The sequence below is a fragment of the Protopterus annectens genome, chromosome 7.part0 (assembly GCF_019279795.1).
Source record: "Protopterus annectens isolate FY-2018-M chromosome 7.part0, PAN1.0, whole genome shotgun sequence".
Lineage (NCBI taxonomy): Eukaryota > Metazoa > Chordata > Ceratodontiformes > Protopteridae > Protopterus > Protopterus annectens.
The window spans coordinates 1,982,682,377-1,982,702,820 of record NC_056739.1 but is presented as its reverse complement, the minus strand read 5'-3'; the positions used below and the strand labels follow the sequence as shown (position 1 = coordinate 1,982,702,820).

The window sequence follows — 20,444 nt, the reverse complement described above, 5'->3', positions numbered from 1 at the left end:
ATATATATATATATATATTGGTATTTATTTATTTATTTATTTACAGTGTTAGGTATTTATTTTTATTTATTTCTTATTTATTTATTTGTTGCTTGTTTGTTAACCTGGGTAGTGGACTGATCTCAAACAATCCAGTCCAGCAACAGACCAATCTAATTAAAAACAGATAAAATCAGATATGAATGCAAGCAACAACAGAAAATGAGAGCAGCTAGGTAACAACTATTTAATGAGCAGAAAGAAACAGATGTTAAACATTATTAGTGCCACAGTACATTACACAGTATTAACTAATAAGTTGCAATCCTGTTCAAAATATTTCAAAATACAATATTAACATAATTTCAGAAAATGACAAGTTGCAAATTAAACTTAAGAAATCAAAGTTGGAAAGGGTAAGAAGGTAAGGATAAAGGGAGGTAGATGGAGATTCACAAGCTCCGAAGGGGATATGTAGTGAAGCAGGTGTGGGAGAAACAAGTGCCTCTTTTTTTTAAATCTTTTAAGTTTAGTGTGAAACCTAATGCCAGATTGGCAGTTTCTAATGTCTAGAAGCACAAGAGTTTGGTGTTGGTGTGTTTTTTTTTTTTGGGGGGGGGGGTGCAGGGGAGCTTGCCTTCTACAAAAAAAGTTTAGAGGAGAAGTGCAATGTTCAATATTTGCTCTTCTCCAGCAGTTCCGGTCATTTTTTTCCGATGTGTCAGAACTCGGCATTACAAGTGCTGACATTTCAAAAGGGAACCAAAAGCCTTCCTAGAATCTGCCAACTGGTGGTTCTGTCTATGAAGATACACTAACAATGAATGATCATGCTCATTGAAAACAGAAAATGCAGTCCCAGATACCTGATTCTAATGATATGTTTTTTTTTCCAAAACCTGGCCTGTGGGTGCTACCTTTAATTAATACTGCAGTCATGTTGTGTACAACTCCAAGCCTCTGCTATTTGAATAACTACTTTCCACAAAATTGCAAATCTGCCAGCCTCCTCCCTTCTCAATTATTCCCAGATGAACAGATTGCCTACCTCTTCATGATATGTTTGCCAATTGGAGTAGAGCCAGTGAATCCAACTTTTCGGACATCGGGATGATCAGACAGTCTCTGGCCAACCAAAGAACCTGAGAAAATGTAAAAGATAAGATATTAGGCAAACTGTGACCTGCATAGCATCAACAGTGCTTTAAATTCCTTAAATGTGAAGCTTCAGTGCCAAACTGCTACTTGATTGCTGGGTACGTGTGTGTGTGTGTGTGTGTGTGTGTGTGTGTGTGTGTGTGTGTGTGTGTGTGTGTGTTTCTGAGCATATTTGCGTGAGTCAGTCTGTCAGCATGTCTGTGTCTCTGCAGCTTTGTGTGTGTGTGTATGTGTGAGTGACAGCATTGTGTGCATCTGTGTTTTTGTCTATATGCGTGAGTCTGTCTGTGCCACTTCAATTGTGTGTGTGTGTGTGTGTGTGTGTGTGTGTGTGTGTGTGTGTGTGTGTCTCAACATTAAATACTTATATAACTTATGGTTACAATGTAAAATACTTCCAACAACAACAATTACATATGCAATAGCAAGTTTGAAACATGAGGCAGAGGAACGGTTTTACATTAAAAATATATAAAAATGTATATACTACTAAAAATAAACGGAAAACAATTTAACAGACAGTCCACTATCTAAGTGAAATCAGGGAAAATAACAGATGTTCCAGGGGTAGTGAGGCTGTCCATCTGCAGTGCTGAGCCTCACAACACCCCATACGTGGTCCATTACTTTCCTGATAATGCCCACCCTGTTGAGCATTTCTGCTTACTTAGAACATTAAGATCCAAGCCTGATTTCATCATCTTGTGGAGAATGAGAAAAAAGTGGGAGTAAAATTCCTGAGTAACGTCTTCTAGTGCATTCCCCACTACACTATTCTACAAGAATCAAAGGCTTTCTGTGAAGGTAAGACCTCTGTGTTCTGGAAGTGATTAACCTGCAAGTGTTGTCTGGAAAGATGGAAACGAACTATTGATAGTAAACTGTTATTATTTTTTTTTCAGTTTAGTACAGGGTGAATACAGTTTTCCCCGACTATGGTATCTGTAGGTGGTCCAGAAGACCATTAAAGAAGATGGCTTTTCAAATATATGATGACTGGGGGTATTCTATGTGGGTTGTGGGAGTCCTAACTAACTAAGCATTGCTGACATGTTGCTCATCAAAAGGTCTCTTCTGATGTTTCTGCTTCTAGAGCCATTCTGGATCTTGACTTTGAGGATTCCTGGAACAGTAATGTTCATGAATGAGCTAAGTCTTCATATATTTAGGTACTTTCTGCTTGGCATTAATCTACCCAAACAAAGAGCAGCTCAATAAATGGAATATTCACAGCTTCCTTCTGGGGTTGAAAAGGGCAGCTCCAATAAATGGAATATTCACATCTTCCTTCTGGGGTTGTAAAGAATGCCATAGACCGTCACATTTGTCAGATCATAGATACTAACAAGAGAATAGTGGTAAAAGCTGAACACTTACTAGTGTTGGGAGGAGTAAGTGGGCAAAATACTTTCCCTCCTCAAAATCCAACTTCAAGGACATGAGGTCAAGAAACACATATTCTGCGGTCTGTGAATGCAAATAGTGCCTAGTACAGTCATCTTCTCACTTTCAAAGCCAAGTATCAATTAAGAATATGTTACCAAATGCTGAAATATACATACCTCTGCTCACATTTTTCATTTGGTCAGTGGCAGGCCATGAAGGTCAGTACAGAATTATAACAGCTGCAAGTTGTTCTGGGGAGAATGGAACTGCTGCCTTGTGGTACCTCTCTGTGAATGGGGTACTGCATTTGTGGTCAGGTATGGAGTGGCAACTAGGTTCTGCCAAACATCACCCCACCCTTTCTTCTTAGTTACCCCTTTTTACTAGCATGCTACAACTTCAAAAGAGAACATATTAAGCTGTTAGAAGATGCAAATGTGCCATTCATCATATGTGAGTCCTTCCCTGCCTGAGTTATGCTAGCTAGTTGGCAAGTAATCTGTCAGCCATACTGTGCATAAGCAGGCTGTCTCTTAACAAAAAGAAATATAATGGGGCAAAGAGTATGATATCCTAAACTTTCCCAACTTGTAGAGCTATATTATTTTTGGAATCCTCATCACAGAAGATGAAGCATAATGTGAACAATTTGACTGTACATGCTGATGCCCTGGAAAGCATTTTTGACATGTGACTGTATGGACAACCAAGTGCACTGCACTGAACTATGGCTCTACTGCTCCTAGCCCAGGCTACAGTCAAAAAAAGGAAACTGTCATGCTGTACTAAAATTTTGGCTATATTGCTCATGACCTAGGCTGCAGCTAAAAACAAAAATAGTAGACTTCATGAATGATGATACCAATGCAGCATATAAAAAAATAAGTGGCTTCCCTGTGTACCCTAGATGCCTAACAGCTTGGACATTATTTGCTTGTGTTATAGTGAAATACGATATTTCCCAAGAATGCTGTAAATTATTTTGGGGGATTACCTCTCTTCCACAATATTGTGTGACCATACATAGAGTTCTGTTACACCTTTACTGAATTATCACTTAAGAAAATAGGCAACATGCATTTATATACAATAAAACAAACCATATTAACATATTCCTATTTACAAACATTATACAGTACGTTTTTTATAACTATCATTAATCCAACATTACATAAATCACTCAATTCCTGCCCTCCTTTAAATTTTACTCCTCCTCTAAAACATTATTCTGCACGCATTATTCCAACAAGTTCCATTTTTTTCTCTGTACTTTGCTCCTATCCTTTTATAAAGATTTCACTTCCAGTTCTTTTATCTCACTTACAATATTCGGGATCCTATTAGATGACCAAAGACACATTCTTTCGAATGTGTCTTGGTCGAACTTGAAAAGGCAAAATGACGAAGCGGCATATAAGCAAATTCTTTCCCTGGGAAAGAAATCGCTTGGCCGCGTCCATTACTTTGTTGTTTTTATCACTGTAGTGTGATCTCGGAGTTGCTATATTTAAGTAGGGGGGTGTGGGGGGTGAAGCCCCCCACTTTAAGTTATGTTTTAAGTGTATTTTTTTTTTGGAACAGCGATTTTTTTCCAAGGGAAAAAAATCACTGTTCTAAGTGTTCGAGTTTGCAAGCTTTCGCTTACATGGGGTCGATAAATCATTGTTCGCTTTTCTAAACGTTCGATACTTTAATATAGACCCCAATATTCAATACTCCAAATAGAGTTGCTTTAGATGATTTCCATTTTCTAGTAATTGGTTTTTTGGCATCCACCAGAATTTAATTTAACAAAGCATTACTATGTCCAGGCAATCCATTTCTTGTATCCCAGCTCAAAAATAATTTCCTTAGTTAACTGCATTTGCTCTCCCAATATTTCTGACAAAATAATCTATAGGGAATTTTTGAAGTCTGACAACTCATTACACATGCAAAACATTTATTTCCAGTTACCTTGTTCTTCCCCATCACACATCCAATATTTGCCATTAACCTGAGGAAAAAAATGTTGAAGTCTGCTTGGGCTATAAAAATACCTATGCAAACACTTCCATGCAAATATCCTAAATATTCTAGACTTTTATGTACACTTGGGAGCCATAAATATGTTCTCCTATTGTTCTAACCATACAAAGAGTTGACATATATTGATCTATCTAGCTGCCTATACATCCATATAAGTTTGTGGTTGTGAAGGTGCCATAGACGGCATTAGGCACCCATGGAACCTGCGACTGTGAGGGGCCCCCAATCTCTCACCTCAGGTCAGGTCCCCCAGGGATACAGCCATTGGACTCAGCAGGCAGGTTTCACCCAGACCAGCTCCACCATTTGTATCATGGTTTGTGATTGTTTTTCTTTTTTTCCCCTCCTTGTACTTCCTGACTCACTATCAGTTTTTTTTTTCAGAAAAGGCCTGATTACTCCACATCAGCTTGCAGCTTGCAGTGGAGATTTGCCTTTAAAAAGACGTGCAGCAAGCATTTTTACTAGCATTGAGACATATTTGCCAAGACAACGGATTGGAGTTTATGGATTGGAGTGGACAAGTGGAGGGAAGCCTTCTTTCCACTAGCTTTTTCAACTGTCCTTTTAAAGGCAAAGTAGTTATCTAAAATGGTCTAAAACTGACCTTTTCAGGATAACTGAAACCTCTTGGGTCCGGGGAGAAGGTTTTTCTTTTTTTTTTGTCATCAGGCTGAGCAGCCAATTGAGGAACAGAAGCAAGTTACAAGAAGTCCAAAAGGTAAGGTTTTGTGGGTTTTTTTTTTTGGGTGGCAGGCATACTTCTAAGCTGTCCAGATTTTTGCCTCATATTTTTAATCTGTTCCTCACAAAAATTTGTGGTTTACTGGCAAATGATTGATGATAGAATTCACTAAAATTATATACATTTGAGTCTCACTCCTTATATCCTTCAGAAAATGCAGGCTAAGACAAATCATGTTCTAGTAACTTAATACACTTATAAGAGTAATAGTTAAAATCTGTTCCTACTTGTGGTTCTTTGTCCCCATCACTATTTTGGGCTTTGTCCAAATTTCTTGTGTTAAGAAGAGGGACCTTTGTAATTCTACAAGTATTTAAACTTTCTCTGCCTTTGTTGTCCATTATTTTGGCTTTTTCCAGAATTCTTGTGTTGTGATAAGGAAGGAGAGGGGAAAAGCAAAACACTGTGAAATGCCTTTTGTTCCCCCATTATTTTTGACTTTGTCCAGAGTTGTGCTAATAAGAGGTTGGGGAAGGAATAAGGGGTTGTGAGAACGTTGCAGAATGACCAGATTTTGCCTGATGTATTTGGTGCTAACAGGAGCGGCCTTAGGTCAACTGGTGCCCTAGGGAAAAGGGCTCCACGGTGCCCCCTACCACACCATCTGGTGCCCCCATTTTGGTCTACCTACACCAATTAAATACTGGAAAATCGCCCCTGCTACAGCGGCGCCCTAGGCAGCCGCCTAGTTGTCCTATACCTAAGGCTGGCTATGGGTGCTAATAAGAGGTTGAGGGTGTCAAGGAACAGTGAGAATTTTGCATGATGACCAGATTTTGCTTGATGTCTCAGGGAAGAGAGAAAAGCAAAATGTGCAATTATTTTAAAGTGTATATTATGTGTACAGTCTGCAAAGAAATGGTTGCACACTTTGTTGTTTTGTTCATTTATAATAGCAACATTTTAATTTTCCATGATGTTATGACTTATTTTTGATTTTGTCCAGAACTGTGCTAATAAGAGGTTGGGGGGGTCAATGGGCTGTGAGAATGTCACAGAATGGCCAGATTTTTTTTGACATCTCCCTAAAAAGTGTGTTTTTTAGCCAAATATTCTAGATTGAAGTTGATGAATAATTTACTTGAGCTTCAGACTTAATACCCTTAAGAAAGTGCATACTACAGCAAAATTTGTTCTAGCATCTGTCTGAATAAAAGCAATCTTGAGAATGTGTCCATGACTGTATGCCTTTGTCCTGCCATTATTTTTGTTACTGTCCAGAATTCTTGTGCTATGAGGCTGAGAGGTGGAGACTGTCAGATTATTGCCAACTGGCCAACATTTTAATGGTGAAATGTCCCTGATATTATGCCCTTTCTCCTAACATTACTTATAGCATTGTCCAGATTTCTTGTACCAAGCGATTGAGAAGTGGGTGATGTGATGGAATACTGCCAAATGTCCAGGTTAAGTTTGAAATGTGCCTGAATTTATGCCTTTATCCCATCATTGCCATTACTTTGATCATTGTCCAAATTTTTGGTGCAATGTGGTTGAGAGATTGGGGAGGGGGTTGTGGAGAATATTGCCAAACGTCCACATTTTTCAGTTTCTAAAAGCAGTAATTAAAATGTATCCCTGATTTTATACCTCTGTCCTACCATTATTTTGGCTTTGTCCAACTGTGGTAGGAGGTCAAGAAATATGAGGGGGAGTGGGTTGTGACAACACTGCAGGAAGTCCAGATATTGTCTGATGTTTCTGGTCTTTCCATCAGAAAACAGTGCTTTTTGTCAAAGCATTAAGGACTAACACTTCTGAATAACACATTCAGTTTCAGACTTAATTTCCTTCACAAAATGCAAGGCATTGTTCAAGCATCTTTATAAAGTATAGAAGTATTGAAATTGTCAGTCATTTTATGCCGTTCGCCTACCACTAATTCTGTCTTGCTCTATGTACTTAAAAGATGATGGGAAGTAGGGGGAGGGGAGTTGGGGCTGACAGAGTGTTAAAGAATGCCCCGATGTTGGCCTACTATTTCTGGTCAGTCCCTCCTTACAGTTGTGGGTTTTCTAGCAAAACATAACATTGAGGTTTCAAATTACTGCATAACAGATCTGAGGTTCACACTTTGTATCATACAGCTAAAGGAATACCTGTTTTATCAATAATTCCTGAGGTTTATTTAGAACTATTTGGAACTTTAAGTAGCTGTTATATTTTTGGGCTTGCAGCATTTATTTTGAGCAAGCATTGTGTCACTAATTGCTTGGTGTGGGCTACATCATGCCATTCTTTTGGTTTGGGATGCAAGAACAATGTTCAGATGTTTGCTTGTAATTTTTGGTTTGTCCGTCAAACATCTGGCTTTCTAACAAAACTTTGAGGACTGGCGTTATTAAATATCAGACATGTTATATATGCTTTGCATAATGCATGCAATTCAAAACCTGTTCTATAGTCATACGTTTATAAAAGAAACATTTTAATGCCCCTACTGTTAAACTTGTGCTCAGGTATTTGTTACGGCTTTTTGTCTAATTTTTACACTTTTGTCCAGAATTCTTGTGCTAAGAGGTGTGTGTGTATGTGTGTGAGTGTGTGTGTGTGTGTGTGTGTGTGTGTGTGTGTGTGTGTGTGTGTGTGTGTGTGTGAGGGGGTGTGGAGAATATAAAAAGAAGTTATGTTCTTACCATAACGTTCCATGTTTGTTGTCCTTTATCTCGCCTTCCTTCTTTCTGATTGGGTTTGGAGCCGATCTCGACTCCGACTCAGCCACTTCTAAAGCTCAAAGAGTCCTTAATGGCTCGAGGCTAGCCCCTTATCCCAGCATGCTTAACATTAGCTACCCAGATCTCATTTGTGACAACTAACCACTAGATAGGAGAACTATAAATTACCAAATAAAGGAGGTAACCAAACAATACTGCTTCCTTGTACTGAAAAAACAGAACAATAATGGTGACAAGGACTATACTAACAGCTGAAAAGCAAAGGAAACTCAGCCAACTCAACCAAAAAGGAAATTCCTCTCAATCAGCCAGGATGGGGGAAGGAGGGAGGGATGCAAGAAGGAAGGCCAGATAAAGGACAACAAACATGGAACATTATGGTAAGAACATAACGTCTTTATGTTATGTCGTCCATCTTGCCTTCCTTCTTTCTGACTGGGACAGTGTCCCCAGCAACTAATTCCTGGGTGGCTCACTGGAAAAGAGACTTCAGAATCGTGGAACCAAAAGATGCCCTATTCCGAGAGGCCATGTCCATTTTTTAATGATTAATGAAGGTATGGGGAGTAGCCCATGTTGTTGCCGCACAAATAGTATCTAATGGAAGCTTGGCTTGAAAAGCTAGAGTGTCCCCTTACCTTTCCCGGGACAGACACATTCCGAGACTCCTAAGCATAAGTAATAGTATTGGACAGCCATTTTGATAAAGTCACTTTGGAAACTGGTGAGCCTTGCTTACTCTGGGAGAAAGATACAAACAGCTGATTTGATTTTCTGATGTCCTTGGTTCTTTGAAAATAAAATTGTAACTGCCTGTGGACATCGAACTGATGTAGCTTATACTCTGCCTTGTTGCCATAATTTGGAAAGAATACAGGGAGTTCAATTGACTGATTCAAATTATACTCTGAACAGACATTTGGTAAAAAGGAAGGATTTGTTCTTAGAGATACTCTATCCTTGTGAAAAATCATATAAAGTGGGCAGATGGAAAGTGCCTTTAACTCAGAAACCCTCCTAGCTGATGTAATTGCAATCAGGAAGATGGCCTTCCATGATAAGAATTTTAGAGAACAAGAAGTGGCTGGTTCAAAGGGAGGGAGGATTAGAGACGCTAGTAAAAAAATTTAAATCCCAAGGATGGAGATATTCTCGGATGGGTGGCCTTAATGGAGTAGCACCTTTCAAAAAGGCCCTACATAACTTGTGGGACATGACGTTAGAACCTAGAAGGCCCACATGAAAATTGGAAATAGCAGCCAGTTGAACTCGAACCATAGCAGCCACTGCTCCTTTCTCAAAGGTTTTGGCCAGGAAGTCCAACATTTTTGAAATTGGTGCTGTAAAGGGATCGATGTAATTTTGCTCGGCCCAGAAAGAGAACCTCTTCCATTTACTAGTGTAAAGTTTCCTAGTAGTTGGTTTGTGAGAAGAGACTAAAATATGTTGAACCATAGGTGAGATATCCGGAAGCCTGGCTAGGACTGGAAGTGGTAAAACCAAGCTGTCAGCTTGAGACTTTGAATGGAGGGATGAAGAGCATCCGACTGATGTGTCAGGAGATCTGGAACCGGGTCCAGAATCAAAGGCTCCTCTTGCAGGTAATGCCAAAGGAACAGGAACCATATCTGATGAGGCCAGAAGGGGCAGTGAGGATCAGCTTGTGACTCAACAACTTTGCTTTCTGAAGAATGTTTGGAATTAGAGGAAAGATGTAAAGAATTCCGGGGGGCCAATCGTGGATAAGTGCATCTCTGGGTGAGTGTCCCAGTGGGGGAACTAGGGCAAAGTAGCTGCTACATTTGTTGTTTAGGTGTGAGGCAAAAAGATTGCAGCATGGCTGGCCCCATCTGCGGAAGATCATATCCGCCACATCTTGTTTCAGAGACCACTTGTGGGGCATGAGAATTGCCCTGCTGAGCTTGTCCGCTATCACGTTGGACTTCTCCTGGATGTGCGCTGCAACCAGAAAATGCTGAGAGGAAATCACCCACTGCCATACTCAAAGGGCCTCCCAACACAAGTGATAAGATTTGGTTCTACCCTGTTTGTTGATGTACCACACCACTGACATGTTGCCCGTCTGAATTGCTATATAGCCCTAAGGAAGAGAGTCGTGAAGTGCTTGCAACGGTAATAACACTGCTCTCATCTCCAGGACATTGATGTGCAAATGGTACTCGTGAGGTTGCCAAGTTCCATGGACTGTCTGTCCCACATAATGCCCCCCACCCTATCTGGGAAGCGTCCATGGTCACTGTGGCTACCAGATGAGGAACTACAAAGGGTCTGCCTAGAGTGACTAGGGGAGAGGGAGCCACCACTGTAGATCTTTTTTGCAAGCATCTGTGATTAAGATCATGTTTGACATTGGTAGATCCTGATATGACCACTGAGTGAAAAGGAGCCACTGCAAAATCCTCATATGGTAATGAGCTAAAGGGACTAGAGTAATGGCAGCTGCCATCAAGCCCAAGACCCTTAGGACTAACTGTGCCTGAACCTTTGACTTTGACAAGAGGAGAGAGACCTGATGTTGAATGGTAAGCACCCTTTCCTGTGGGAGCTTGGCTATCATGCCTCTTGTATTTAGTTGAGTGCCTATGAAAGTAATACACTGAGAGGTCCACAAGGCAGATTTTTCATAGTTTATTGTGATTCCCAGACATGCACAAGTGTAAATCGTGTGGTTCCTGGCCCTTAAGAGATGATGTTCGGTAGTGGCAGTGAGAAGCCAGTCGTCTAGATAAGGAAACAACTGGAATCCCAAACGTCTCAGGTGAGTTGTCACTACTGCCATGCATTTGGTGAACACCCTGAGGGCTGTAGTGAGACCAAAGGGAAGAGCTCTGAACTGGTAATGACTCGTTTCCAGCCGGAAGCGTAAATGTCTCCTGGACTGCCTGTCCATTTTTATATGGTAGTAAGCGTCCTGGAGATTGATAGAGCACATCCAATCATCCTGACCCAAAAAGGGTAGAATGGACTGCAGTGCCACCAACTGGAACTTGGTCTTCTTTACTGCCCTGCTTAACTTGCAGAGATCTAGGATAGGTCCCCGGTCCCTTGTCTTTTTTAGAACTAAAAAGAACCTTGAGTAAGTTCCAGATTAGATCTGGTCTGCAGGGACTTCCTGAATGGCTCTTTTTTGCAGCAAATTTTTACTTCCAAGGCTGCTTGATCCTGAAGATTGAGTGGAACATCTGGAATTGATTGTTTTTGACTTCTTGGGGGTGTTTGGGAGAAGGGAATTTTGTAACCCCTGGATATTATGCACCATACCCACACATCTTCTGTTATATCTTGCCAGGCTTTTGGGTACCGTGATATTCTGCCCCCAACTGTCTCCAGAGGTGGGCAGCTGGGCAAACCTTCAGGGATTCTGAAAGGGCCTGGCAGAGAACGTATCCCGGTCACCCTGCTGCGGACCCCCCCCCCCCGCCATAAGGCTGGCGTCTCCTGTTATTATTTCCCCCCCTGTCCCTGGGGAAATTATCTCCACAAGTGTCCGGCGAAGCTCCCTGGGATTTACGGAACCATATTTTACCACTCTTTTGGCCTTTGGGATAAGGCCTGGATGGAGTAGAAAAACAGGCTCCTACGGCAGAGAGAGTTTTGCCATCTCGTTCACTCCTGGTAAGAGTCTCTCTAACTTGTGGCCCGAACAAGGCCAAGACATTAAAGGGGGTGTTCGTAAAGAAGGACTTGAAGGGCTCCGCAAATTGACAAAGGCACATCCAGGAGTGTCTGCGAAGAGCCACTCCTGTGCCTGCAGCCCTACTCGCTCCATCTGCTGTGTACGAAATCAGGCGCATGGAGGAGTTAACAGTGGAGGTTAGAGTCTCTAGCTGGTTAGCTGACTTGGAAGCCACTCCCTCAGCTGAAGGATCCTGGAGGGTATCTCCCAGCTCTTTAAGGAGATCCCTCTGAAGTCTTGTGAAATGTGTCAAGCAGTTCAGCGACCGAAGAGTAAAGGCCACTGAAGAGAAAATACACTTCCCATATCTATCCATGGCTCTAGACACGTTGTTTGGCAGATGGATAGAAGAGGAAGTCTCTGCGAGTTCCTACTTGGTGGCTGCTGCCACCATCATAACATCAACTGGTACGCCTTTAGAGAGAAATGTCTTGTCCTCTGGTGCAGTAATGAACTTGTTAGGCTTTCTCAGAATGTCTCCATGGTCTCTGGAGCATTTCACACCTTTCAACTCACTACAAACAAAAGTGGGTCGAAAGGCGGAGACACCAAGGAGGTGGAGGGTCGGGAACCAAACGCGTCCAGGTACATGGACTCATCCTCAGAAGGGGCAAGGGACTTCCAGTTTCCCCTCTGCCTAAGGATCTTCAGGATGTATGAGAATGAGACATCCTTAGAGGGAGACCATGGGGACTCTTCTGAGTCATCCAAGTCCATGTCAGAAGTGATGGACTCAGGGGAGTCCACATGCTTCCTCTTAAATCTTTTCTTCCTGGGAACCTCCTCTGAGGCATGCTCAGGAGAGGTCTCGGAAGAAGATGGGTCGCCCTATGGGGTGTCCTGGGGCAACAGTTCCCTATGCTTGGGATAGACAGGAGGATCCCAGGCAGACATCAGTATCGATGGGGATGGAGCCAATGGAGCCAAGGGTGGAGTGGTCTCGGTAGACCGCCCACTCCTCATCACCTCAAAGGCACCATGGTCCAGAACAGAGGGAGGCTCCGGCTCCGAGGAGCCTGGAGACCTCCTCCACACCGAAGGCAATGGCTCTGAGGCAGATGTGGGAGCCGAACTCCCCTGTGCCGAGGCTCCGAGAGGGAGAGCGGGGTCGGTCAAGGGTCCAATGCCACCTCCCCCTTCGGAGCCGAAAAGAGAGTCTCGGTGCCCCCACCCCTCTACAGGGCGAATTATTGAGGAGGTCAGAGTGGATGTCAGAACCGACAAGGCAAGGGTTGTCAGAACTGATGGTTCCACCACTACTACTTCCATGCACTCTGGCTCTGAACTGGACGCAGTCAGAGGAGGAATAAAGACAGGGACGGGTTCGGACAACGGCGCCACTTCCTTCTGGGCTGTGTTCGGCAACAATTTAGCAAATACCGGTGTCTTGAGCAGCATCCTCACCACTCTCTCCACATCATCATCCGATAAACTCCTGATCGAGAAGAGTGGGCCGAGGACTGGTGACTACCTGCCACTGACTGCAAAAGAGGAGACAGATCTCATCGGGTCCAGCGAAGGAGATCTCGATCTCTTTTGGGTCCGGGATGGCTCCAAAGACAATGAGGAGGTCGCCATAGAAAAAGACTCCTCGAGCCAAGAATCTGCTCTGAAGGTTCTAAAGATTTGGGTCTGGTCTTTGTCAGCACCAAAGGTGGAGCCGACGAAGACGCCAGTTTGTCATCGGATTTTTTTTAAGGGCTGAGTCTCCAAAGCTACTTCAACCTGGGGTTTTAATAACCCTTTCAAAATAAGTTTGCTGCACCTCTCCTGCAAAACCCATGTGCTAAAGACATGGCAAACAGAGCACGAGTCCTGCAGGTGGACCGCCTCTAGACAATACACACAACTCGTGTGCCCGGCCGTAAGGGACATTTTCTGGCAACACGAGTCACATTTCTTGAACCCTGACTGCTTAGGCATTTCTTTAGACATTATAAACACCGCAAAAGACAGGACTAACAACTTGCAGATTGTTTTTTTTTTTTTAGAAGAAGAAAAGGGAGGAAGAAGAGGGGGGTTAGCCTCTAAGTTAAATGACTACTGCTCCCAAATGGAGAAGGTCTCTACCTAAAACATTTTCTCCCTAGGTAGCAAGGAGGTAACATGTCAAGAGAACAACCCTCAAGAAAAATGGGCCACCGACAACAACAGCAACATGCAGGTAAAGGCCTGAGAGAAAATGACGGCCTAACAACAGCAAAAAAAAAAAAAAAAAAAAAAAAAAAAAAAAAAAGCAACGAGGATAGGGGTGATATAGAAGGAATAATCCCTAAACTCTAAAGAAATTTAGCCTTAAACAATAAGAATTTTTATAGAAAAGTATCACTACTTAGCTTGAGCCAGCAGAAGACAATCTCGATGCTGCAAGCAGCAAACGAGATCTGGGTAGCTACCGCTAAGCATGCTGGGATAAGGGGCTAGCCTCGAGCCAGTAAAGACTTTACGAGCATTAGAAGTGGCCGAGTACCAGAAAGAAGGAAGGCGAGATGGACAAATAACATTACAAATGTTTGCCTGATATTTTTGGTTTATACCTTATTAATTAGATTTTCTAGCAATACCTCTTTTGCTAATGCATTCCTGAAGCTTGGCTGCTTTGTAAGATGAAAGGGTACACTTTTTGAGCTATCAGTTTTGCATCTTATTTTTAGGTTTGTCTCCTCTTTGTGTGCTCCCCTTAAAACTTGTCACCTTCTCCCCGATGTCCTTCTGCAAAAGGAATGCTAATGCAGACACCTGTTCCAGACAGCTTGTAATGGGAATATTTACTTTTTGAGCCCTTTCCACATGTTTGGCTGAAGGATAAAAGAGGAAGAATCTTGCAGAATATCCTAAAGTTTGTCTCATTTGTGGTGTTGCTTTAAATCACTTTTTTTCTCACAAGGCACTGATGCTGCAGTTTCACAGCTATCCTTCAGAAAATACTTGTTAACAGAATACCTGTTACAGTAATGTTCCCAACTTTGTAAGAAGGCTAATGAAAATCTCTCTGAATTTGGGTCTTTTCCCTTTAGTTCTTTTTGCCTACTGGTCACTATAGTTTTTCTGCCTGTGGTGCAATACTAACTGATGCTAATTAATACAGACTTGTGCGTTATGGGGGTATATCATTTAGAAATACTCTTTGGTTGTGCTTACTGTACAGCTTGACCTTATGATGATTACTGTTATCATTGTTCACCCATTTTTTGTGCCTGCAGTCATAGTTAAGTAACATGACTTTTTGGAAGTTAACCCATTTTTCTGGTATATGAGCTGCCTGCATTAGTCCCTTTTGTCTACTGGTCACTGTTACTCTTCATTTTATCTGACTGCAGTACAATACTTGCTGATTGCATAAAGTGAGCGCTTATTTTGGCTGTGAATTGCATCATGGGTTATATGGTTCTTAGTTCTTAGTGTGGTACAGTTAATCTGCTCTCTGGTTTTGCAACCCACACTGAAATAGTCAATTACACATTGTCTTCACTGTGAATTGAGATGGCTGGCTGCTAGCACCACGATTTTGCACAGTACTCTTATCTCTATGTCTGCATTAAAAGTTCTGCAGTGACACTAAGCCTGATTGTAGTTAAAGAATTCCACCAGCATTAAATACAATACTAACAAAATGGGGGTGGAGGGAGCTTCAGTTTTTCTGCTTAACCCAAACATAGTTTTTTAGTAGTGATCAGGCCCTGGCACAGTAGTCCTCACCATCTAGGCCACTGAGACGTAGCCATTTGCCAAATTCATCTTTTATTTGAAGATCTAATATTATGCTCTCTCGCACCAGTCAGTACACTCCTGACATGAGGAGATTGCCAGGACAAACACCACACCACTCACATCACATAGCCAAGCACACGACACACCCATCTTTGCAGAGGTCCTCAATAAAAACTTACGTAAACATTACAGACCTCCAAAACACTCTCACATACATTCCACACACAAATACAACCCTTAAGGCAAAACAATAAACCGCCTCAGCCCATAAGGCATAGCAATAAACCAAACATACTAGTCATTGATGACTCAGTTGTAAGACACACAGATGTCCCCCTCACCAGGCTTGACAAGGAGAAGGTCATGGTCAGTTGTCTGTCTGGTGGCAGAATCTGCCACATCACACACTCACTTAAGTCTCTCCACAAGTAGAAGTATGACTCTGTCATTGTCCATGTTGGTGTGAAAGACTTGAGACTTATTTCCCTGGACTAATGAAGCGAGTCATAATTGAGCTCTCAGAGTATGCGTCCCAGGCAGGTATGACCCTAGCCCTAATCAGCATCCTACCTTCACCAAGAATGTTACACAATACAAACAAAAAATAATTGACTTCAACAATTGGCTTAGTTTCTGATGTCATTCCAAGGGGATCCAGTATCTGTCTGCATGGGATGACATAGTTGACAGGCCTTGTTGCTTTGCAAGAGATGGTCTCCACCTATCACCACTGTGATTCCGGGTCCTAGCCAAGGCTCTTGAGTCTCCCATTGTGCCTTTTTTAGGCAATGTCCCAAAGACAAATCTTCTAACATAAAATATCTGTCAAAAACAAATTGAAGGTCATGCTGCTAAACGCTAGGAGCCTTAACCTGAAAATGCACTCACTGGAGGCTCTCCTTGCACTGGAAGATGTAAAAATCTGTACGGTCATGGAAACCTGGTAAGGGTTGCAGAAAGCACCCCTGCCTTAACAGGCTATACCTCATTCCACACATTCTGACCCCAAAATGAGGCTGGCAAGACAAAGGGTGGTAGAGTCTCTATCTTCATTAAGGACAGGCAAACCTCCAGACTGGTCTGCCAGCATGATGCACTGGAACTCTTCCAGGTGCAACTGATAGTTGGCAAGACACCGATCCAAGTTTTAGCCAGCTATAGACCCCTCTCCATGACTCAGGACACCCACTCCTCTTACCTGGATCTACCTGACTCCATCAAGGTACCCTCTAACACCCTGATCCTTGGTGACTTCCACTACCGCACTATAGACTGGGTGAACTATTCCTGCACTAATGCACTCACTCAACAATTCCTTGACTTCATCAATTCTAAGGCATTAGACCAGCTTGGCTAATCCCCCACACGGGAAGATAACATTCTGGACTTGTTTCTCACCAACATGGGTGACTGCTGTACCACTCCCATAGTATGTTCTTCCCTGGTGAGATCAGCTCATTGAACTGTCTTGTTCGAAGTTTCTATCCCACCCAACCCCGCCAGCCGTAATCAAGATAAAAAACTTCTGAAAAGCTGACTACAACCTCCTAAGGGAGGGTATCTGTAGCTTCACACCACTGCCCCATTCAGAGGATTTAAACAACTATGCAAACAGTATGCCAATGCAGTATACAAGCACCTGTATAACTGCATGGACTCAGCCATACCCAACAGAACTAAAACCTGCTCCTCAAGGAAACACAATCCTGTTTGGTGGACATCCTCTATCAACAGGCTTTACAACAAAAGGAAGAAATTGTTGTCCAAGGGTAAAAAGGAACACATTCCAAATTGGATAAATTCCCTCCTTACCCACAACAAGCAAATTAGATCAGTAGTGAAAACTTGAAAGCCAATTATGAATCGAAACTAGCCTCCGAAACATAGGAAAACCACAAAGCCTTCTTCAATTATGTCAGGAACCTCCATGGCAAAGCCCAGGTTTGTTCCGAATTAGTACTTAACAGTATCGCTTACACTGATCCTTTTGACTTAGCCAACCTGTTAGCAGATAGATTCAGCACAAAGTTCAACCCCCTGTCCCCCCAAAGGCTCTTTCGACATCCTGATACTTATCCTACACCTCACATCTGCATAGATGAAGTGTTAAAGGCCCTATCCAAGGCAAAGAACACAGCTTCTATGGGATCTGATAGTAGCCCAGGCTGTATTCTGCACCATCTTCAGCAAGAACTGGCTTCCTATTGAGCACCCTATTTAACCAAAGCCTAAGTACAGGCCTCATTCCAGCAGAGTGGAGAACTGTCATTGTCATCCCCTTGCACAAAAGTGGTGCCAATACTGACCTTGGAAACTAATGCCCCATTAGTTTGACAAGTCTGATCTGTAAAGCCATGGAGCATATTATTATGGCTCTCATAAACAAGGACATAGACAAACTCCAAGCAGTTGACCCCACCCAGTTTGGATTCGTCAAGGGCAGATCTTGCTTGTTGAACCTGTTTGACTTCTTTGAAACTGTCACCAAGACCCTGGATGAAGGAAAGTCAGTACATACAGCTTACCTTGACTTGGCCAAGACCTTTGACACAATCCCCCACTCAGGCATCATGGAAAAGCTAACAAAACTTGGCGTAAATCCCTATCTCATCAGGTGGGTGGCCAACTGGCTCACTGACAGGACCCTCAAGTTCAAAATAGACACCTCCACCTCCGACAGCAGACCCGTCACTAGTGGAGTTCTCCAGGGATCTGTCCTCGGACCCCTACTGTTTGGCATCTATTTCTCAGAGGTCCAGGCAAAGACAAAAGGCATGTGGCTGATGAAGTTTGTGGATGACTGTACATTATTGGGTGTTGTCATTGACTCTCCAAATGATGTTAACATACTGCAAGAGGGTCTCGCAGGAACTAATGACTGGTGCCAAAGTCATGGCCTCAAGCTAAACACAAAAAAATGTATTATCATATCATTCAGCAAAAACACAGCCTCTTCTGATTACCACATGAATGGCAACCCCCTAAAGACACAAACTGTGGTGAGAGACTTGGGTACCCAGGTTGATAGCAATCTCATATTCAATCATCATGTAGCAACAGTGGTCAGAAAAGCCTTTTACTCAGTTAATTTCATAAGTAAAGAGATTGCATGCAGAAAAAAGGATTAGACCAATAATTGAGTATAATGCCCAATTTGGTATGTACCTCTCAAAACAACTGCACCAACTGGAATGGACACAGAAATACCTCACAAAGAGAATACATGGCCTTCAACACCTGTCCTATGTGAACACAAACAGTACTACTCAGTAGACAAGTCCTCTTACTTTATTATCGTTTAATGACTTTAAGCGATTTTCGTTTGCACCAAATGCAAACTTCTTCAGAAGTGAATTCAAAACAATTCTCGTGACATTTATATGTTACAGTGGAAGTGACGTATTATAGTGCAAATCACAACGTAGTTAAAAACCCACAAAGACTGCTTAAACATTATTGAAAATGTACATTTAAGCATATATATCATTTATACTTAAAACCTTGAGAACACACACATATAAGCTGTGAAATGTTGTGTAGACTGTTCTTAACTTTTAAACGGCTTGTGTAAGCTACTGTTTAAACAATATCGTTGTTACACTTTATTTGATATGACAGTATTACTTAAATTAAACAACATTTCAGTAGGTAAAAATTCAGATATGAAAAAATGTATAAAATACTCTCATTTATGTAGTATAGTAGAACCTTCTACTAAACCATTCAATTAATTTAAGGGTATTAATTCATCCCTTCATTACATCATCTCCCTAAGTTCTTAAGTTTCAGAATGCAACTAACTGAGTAAGTGTCATTAAGACCTGGAAATTTATAAGCATTTAATCTAATTTGCCAGGCTAGTTCAAGTTTTTCTAACTGAAGGGGGACTGGACCGCCTCGTAGTGTTTGAGGTACTTGGTCAATGGCCATGTATTTGAATTTATGATCTTGGCAAGAGTGGATGTGTTTGGCTAAAGCATTTTCTAGTTTAACCTTAGAGATTACATATTGATGTTCATAAACCCTGTCACGGAGTCTTCGCTCCGTTTTGCCGATGTTGCATTTGGTGCAAACGAAAAGCGCTTAAAGTCAGTAAACGATAATAAAGTAAGAGGACTTGTCTACTGAGTAGTACTGTTTGTGTTTTCTTAGTTCAGTTCGTTTTTGTGAAGATTAACAGTTTATACCTGTCCTATGTGGACAGGCTCAAATCACTATCACCCTACTTGGCATCGTACAGATTGCTCAGAGGTGATCTGTCTCAGACCCTGCCCTACTAGAGATACTCCATATCCATAAGTCTAACTCCTAATGCATTACCTGCTCGAAAAGCCTGAATATAATATGTGACATGAACAAAACCTACTGGGGAGACAGGTTAGTCTCCCATAGGCTGCCCAGTCTCTGGAATAGACTTCCCATACATGTCAAACAGAGTACCTCATTGACCCTCTTCAAGTACAACCTTGATGAGTGGATGGGAAATCACAAATATGTCCCAGAGGTTCCACCTGTGTCCCTCACTGACAGGGGTGACAAGTGCGAACTGAGGTTTCTTTCTGGGGATAAACTCTTGGCTAGGCTTGTAAGGGCCCCAGTGCCATTAGCCTACTAACCTCCTATGATCCTATGATTAGAGAGGATGGTAATGCTACTGGATTAGACCATATATTTTGGGATTGTCTTTTCATTTGTTATGATGAATGTCTTAGTCGTGCTAGTGTAGTAAAGTGGAGTATGCTGGAGGAGCAATGCATAAAGGTATATGTACTTAGTGACTGTATTATGCAAACAGAATAAGTTTTCTCTGACGTATCAAACGCAGTGAGTTAAGGGGCTGGTGGCAGTTTTGCAATTAGGGCTTAGTCAAGAAACGTGTTGCTTTTACACTGGTTGATTGGTCTGGAGTTTTTATTTCATATATTCTGTGGTGTGGAGCCCCAGAGACTTGAGTGCCTCAGTGGGTCCAACAAGTAAAGTTGATGGCTAATGTTGCACTATTTTCACATGGGAGTGTGTGCTGTGTAATGGTGACTTGTATGGATATAATGTGGCAAATGTAGCC

General features: G+C 42.1%; 1 protein-coding gene across 1 annotated transcript in view; it reads right to left on the bottom strand.

Annotated features, from left to right (window-relative positions):
* The window catches only part of LOC122807285 (cytosolic 10-formyltetrahydrofolate dehydrogenase), a 586,928-nt gene that overhangs the window by 184,379 nt on the left and 382,105 nt on the right, over nucleotides 1-20,444 (bottom strand). Inside the window, exon 17 of the mRNA XM_044078406.1 lies at nucleotides 1,028-1,121. Coding sequence (XP_043934341.1) covers nucleotides 1,028-1,121 — 94 coding nt within the window. The remainder of the gene's footprint in view (nucleotides 1-1,027; nucleotides 1,122-20,444) is intronic.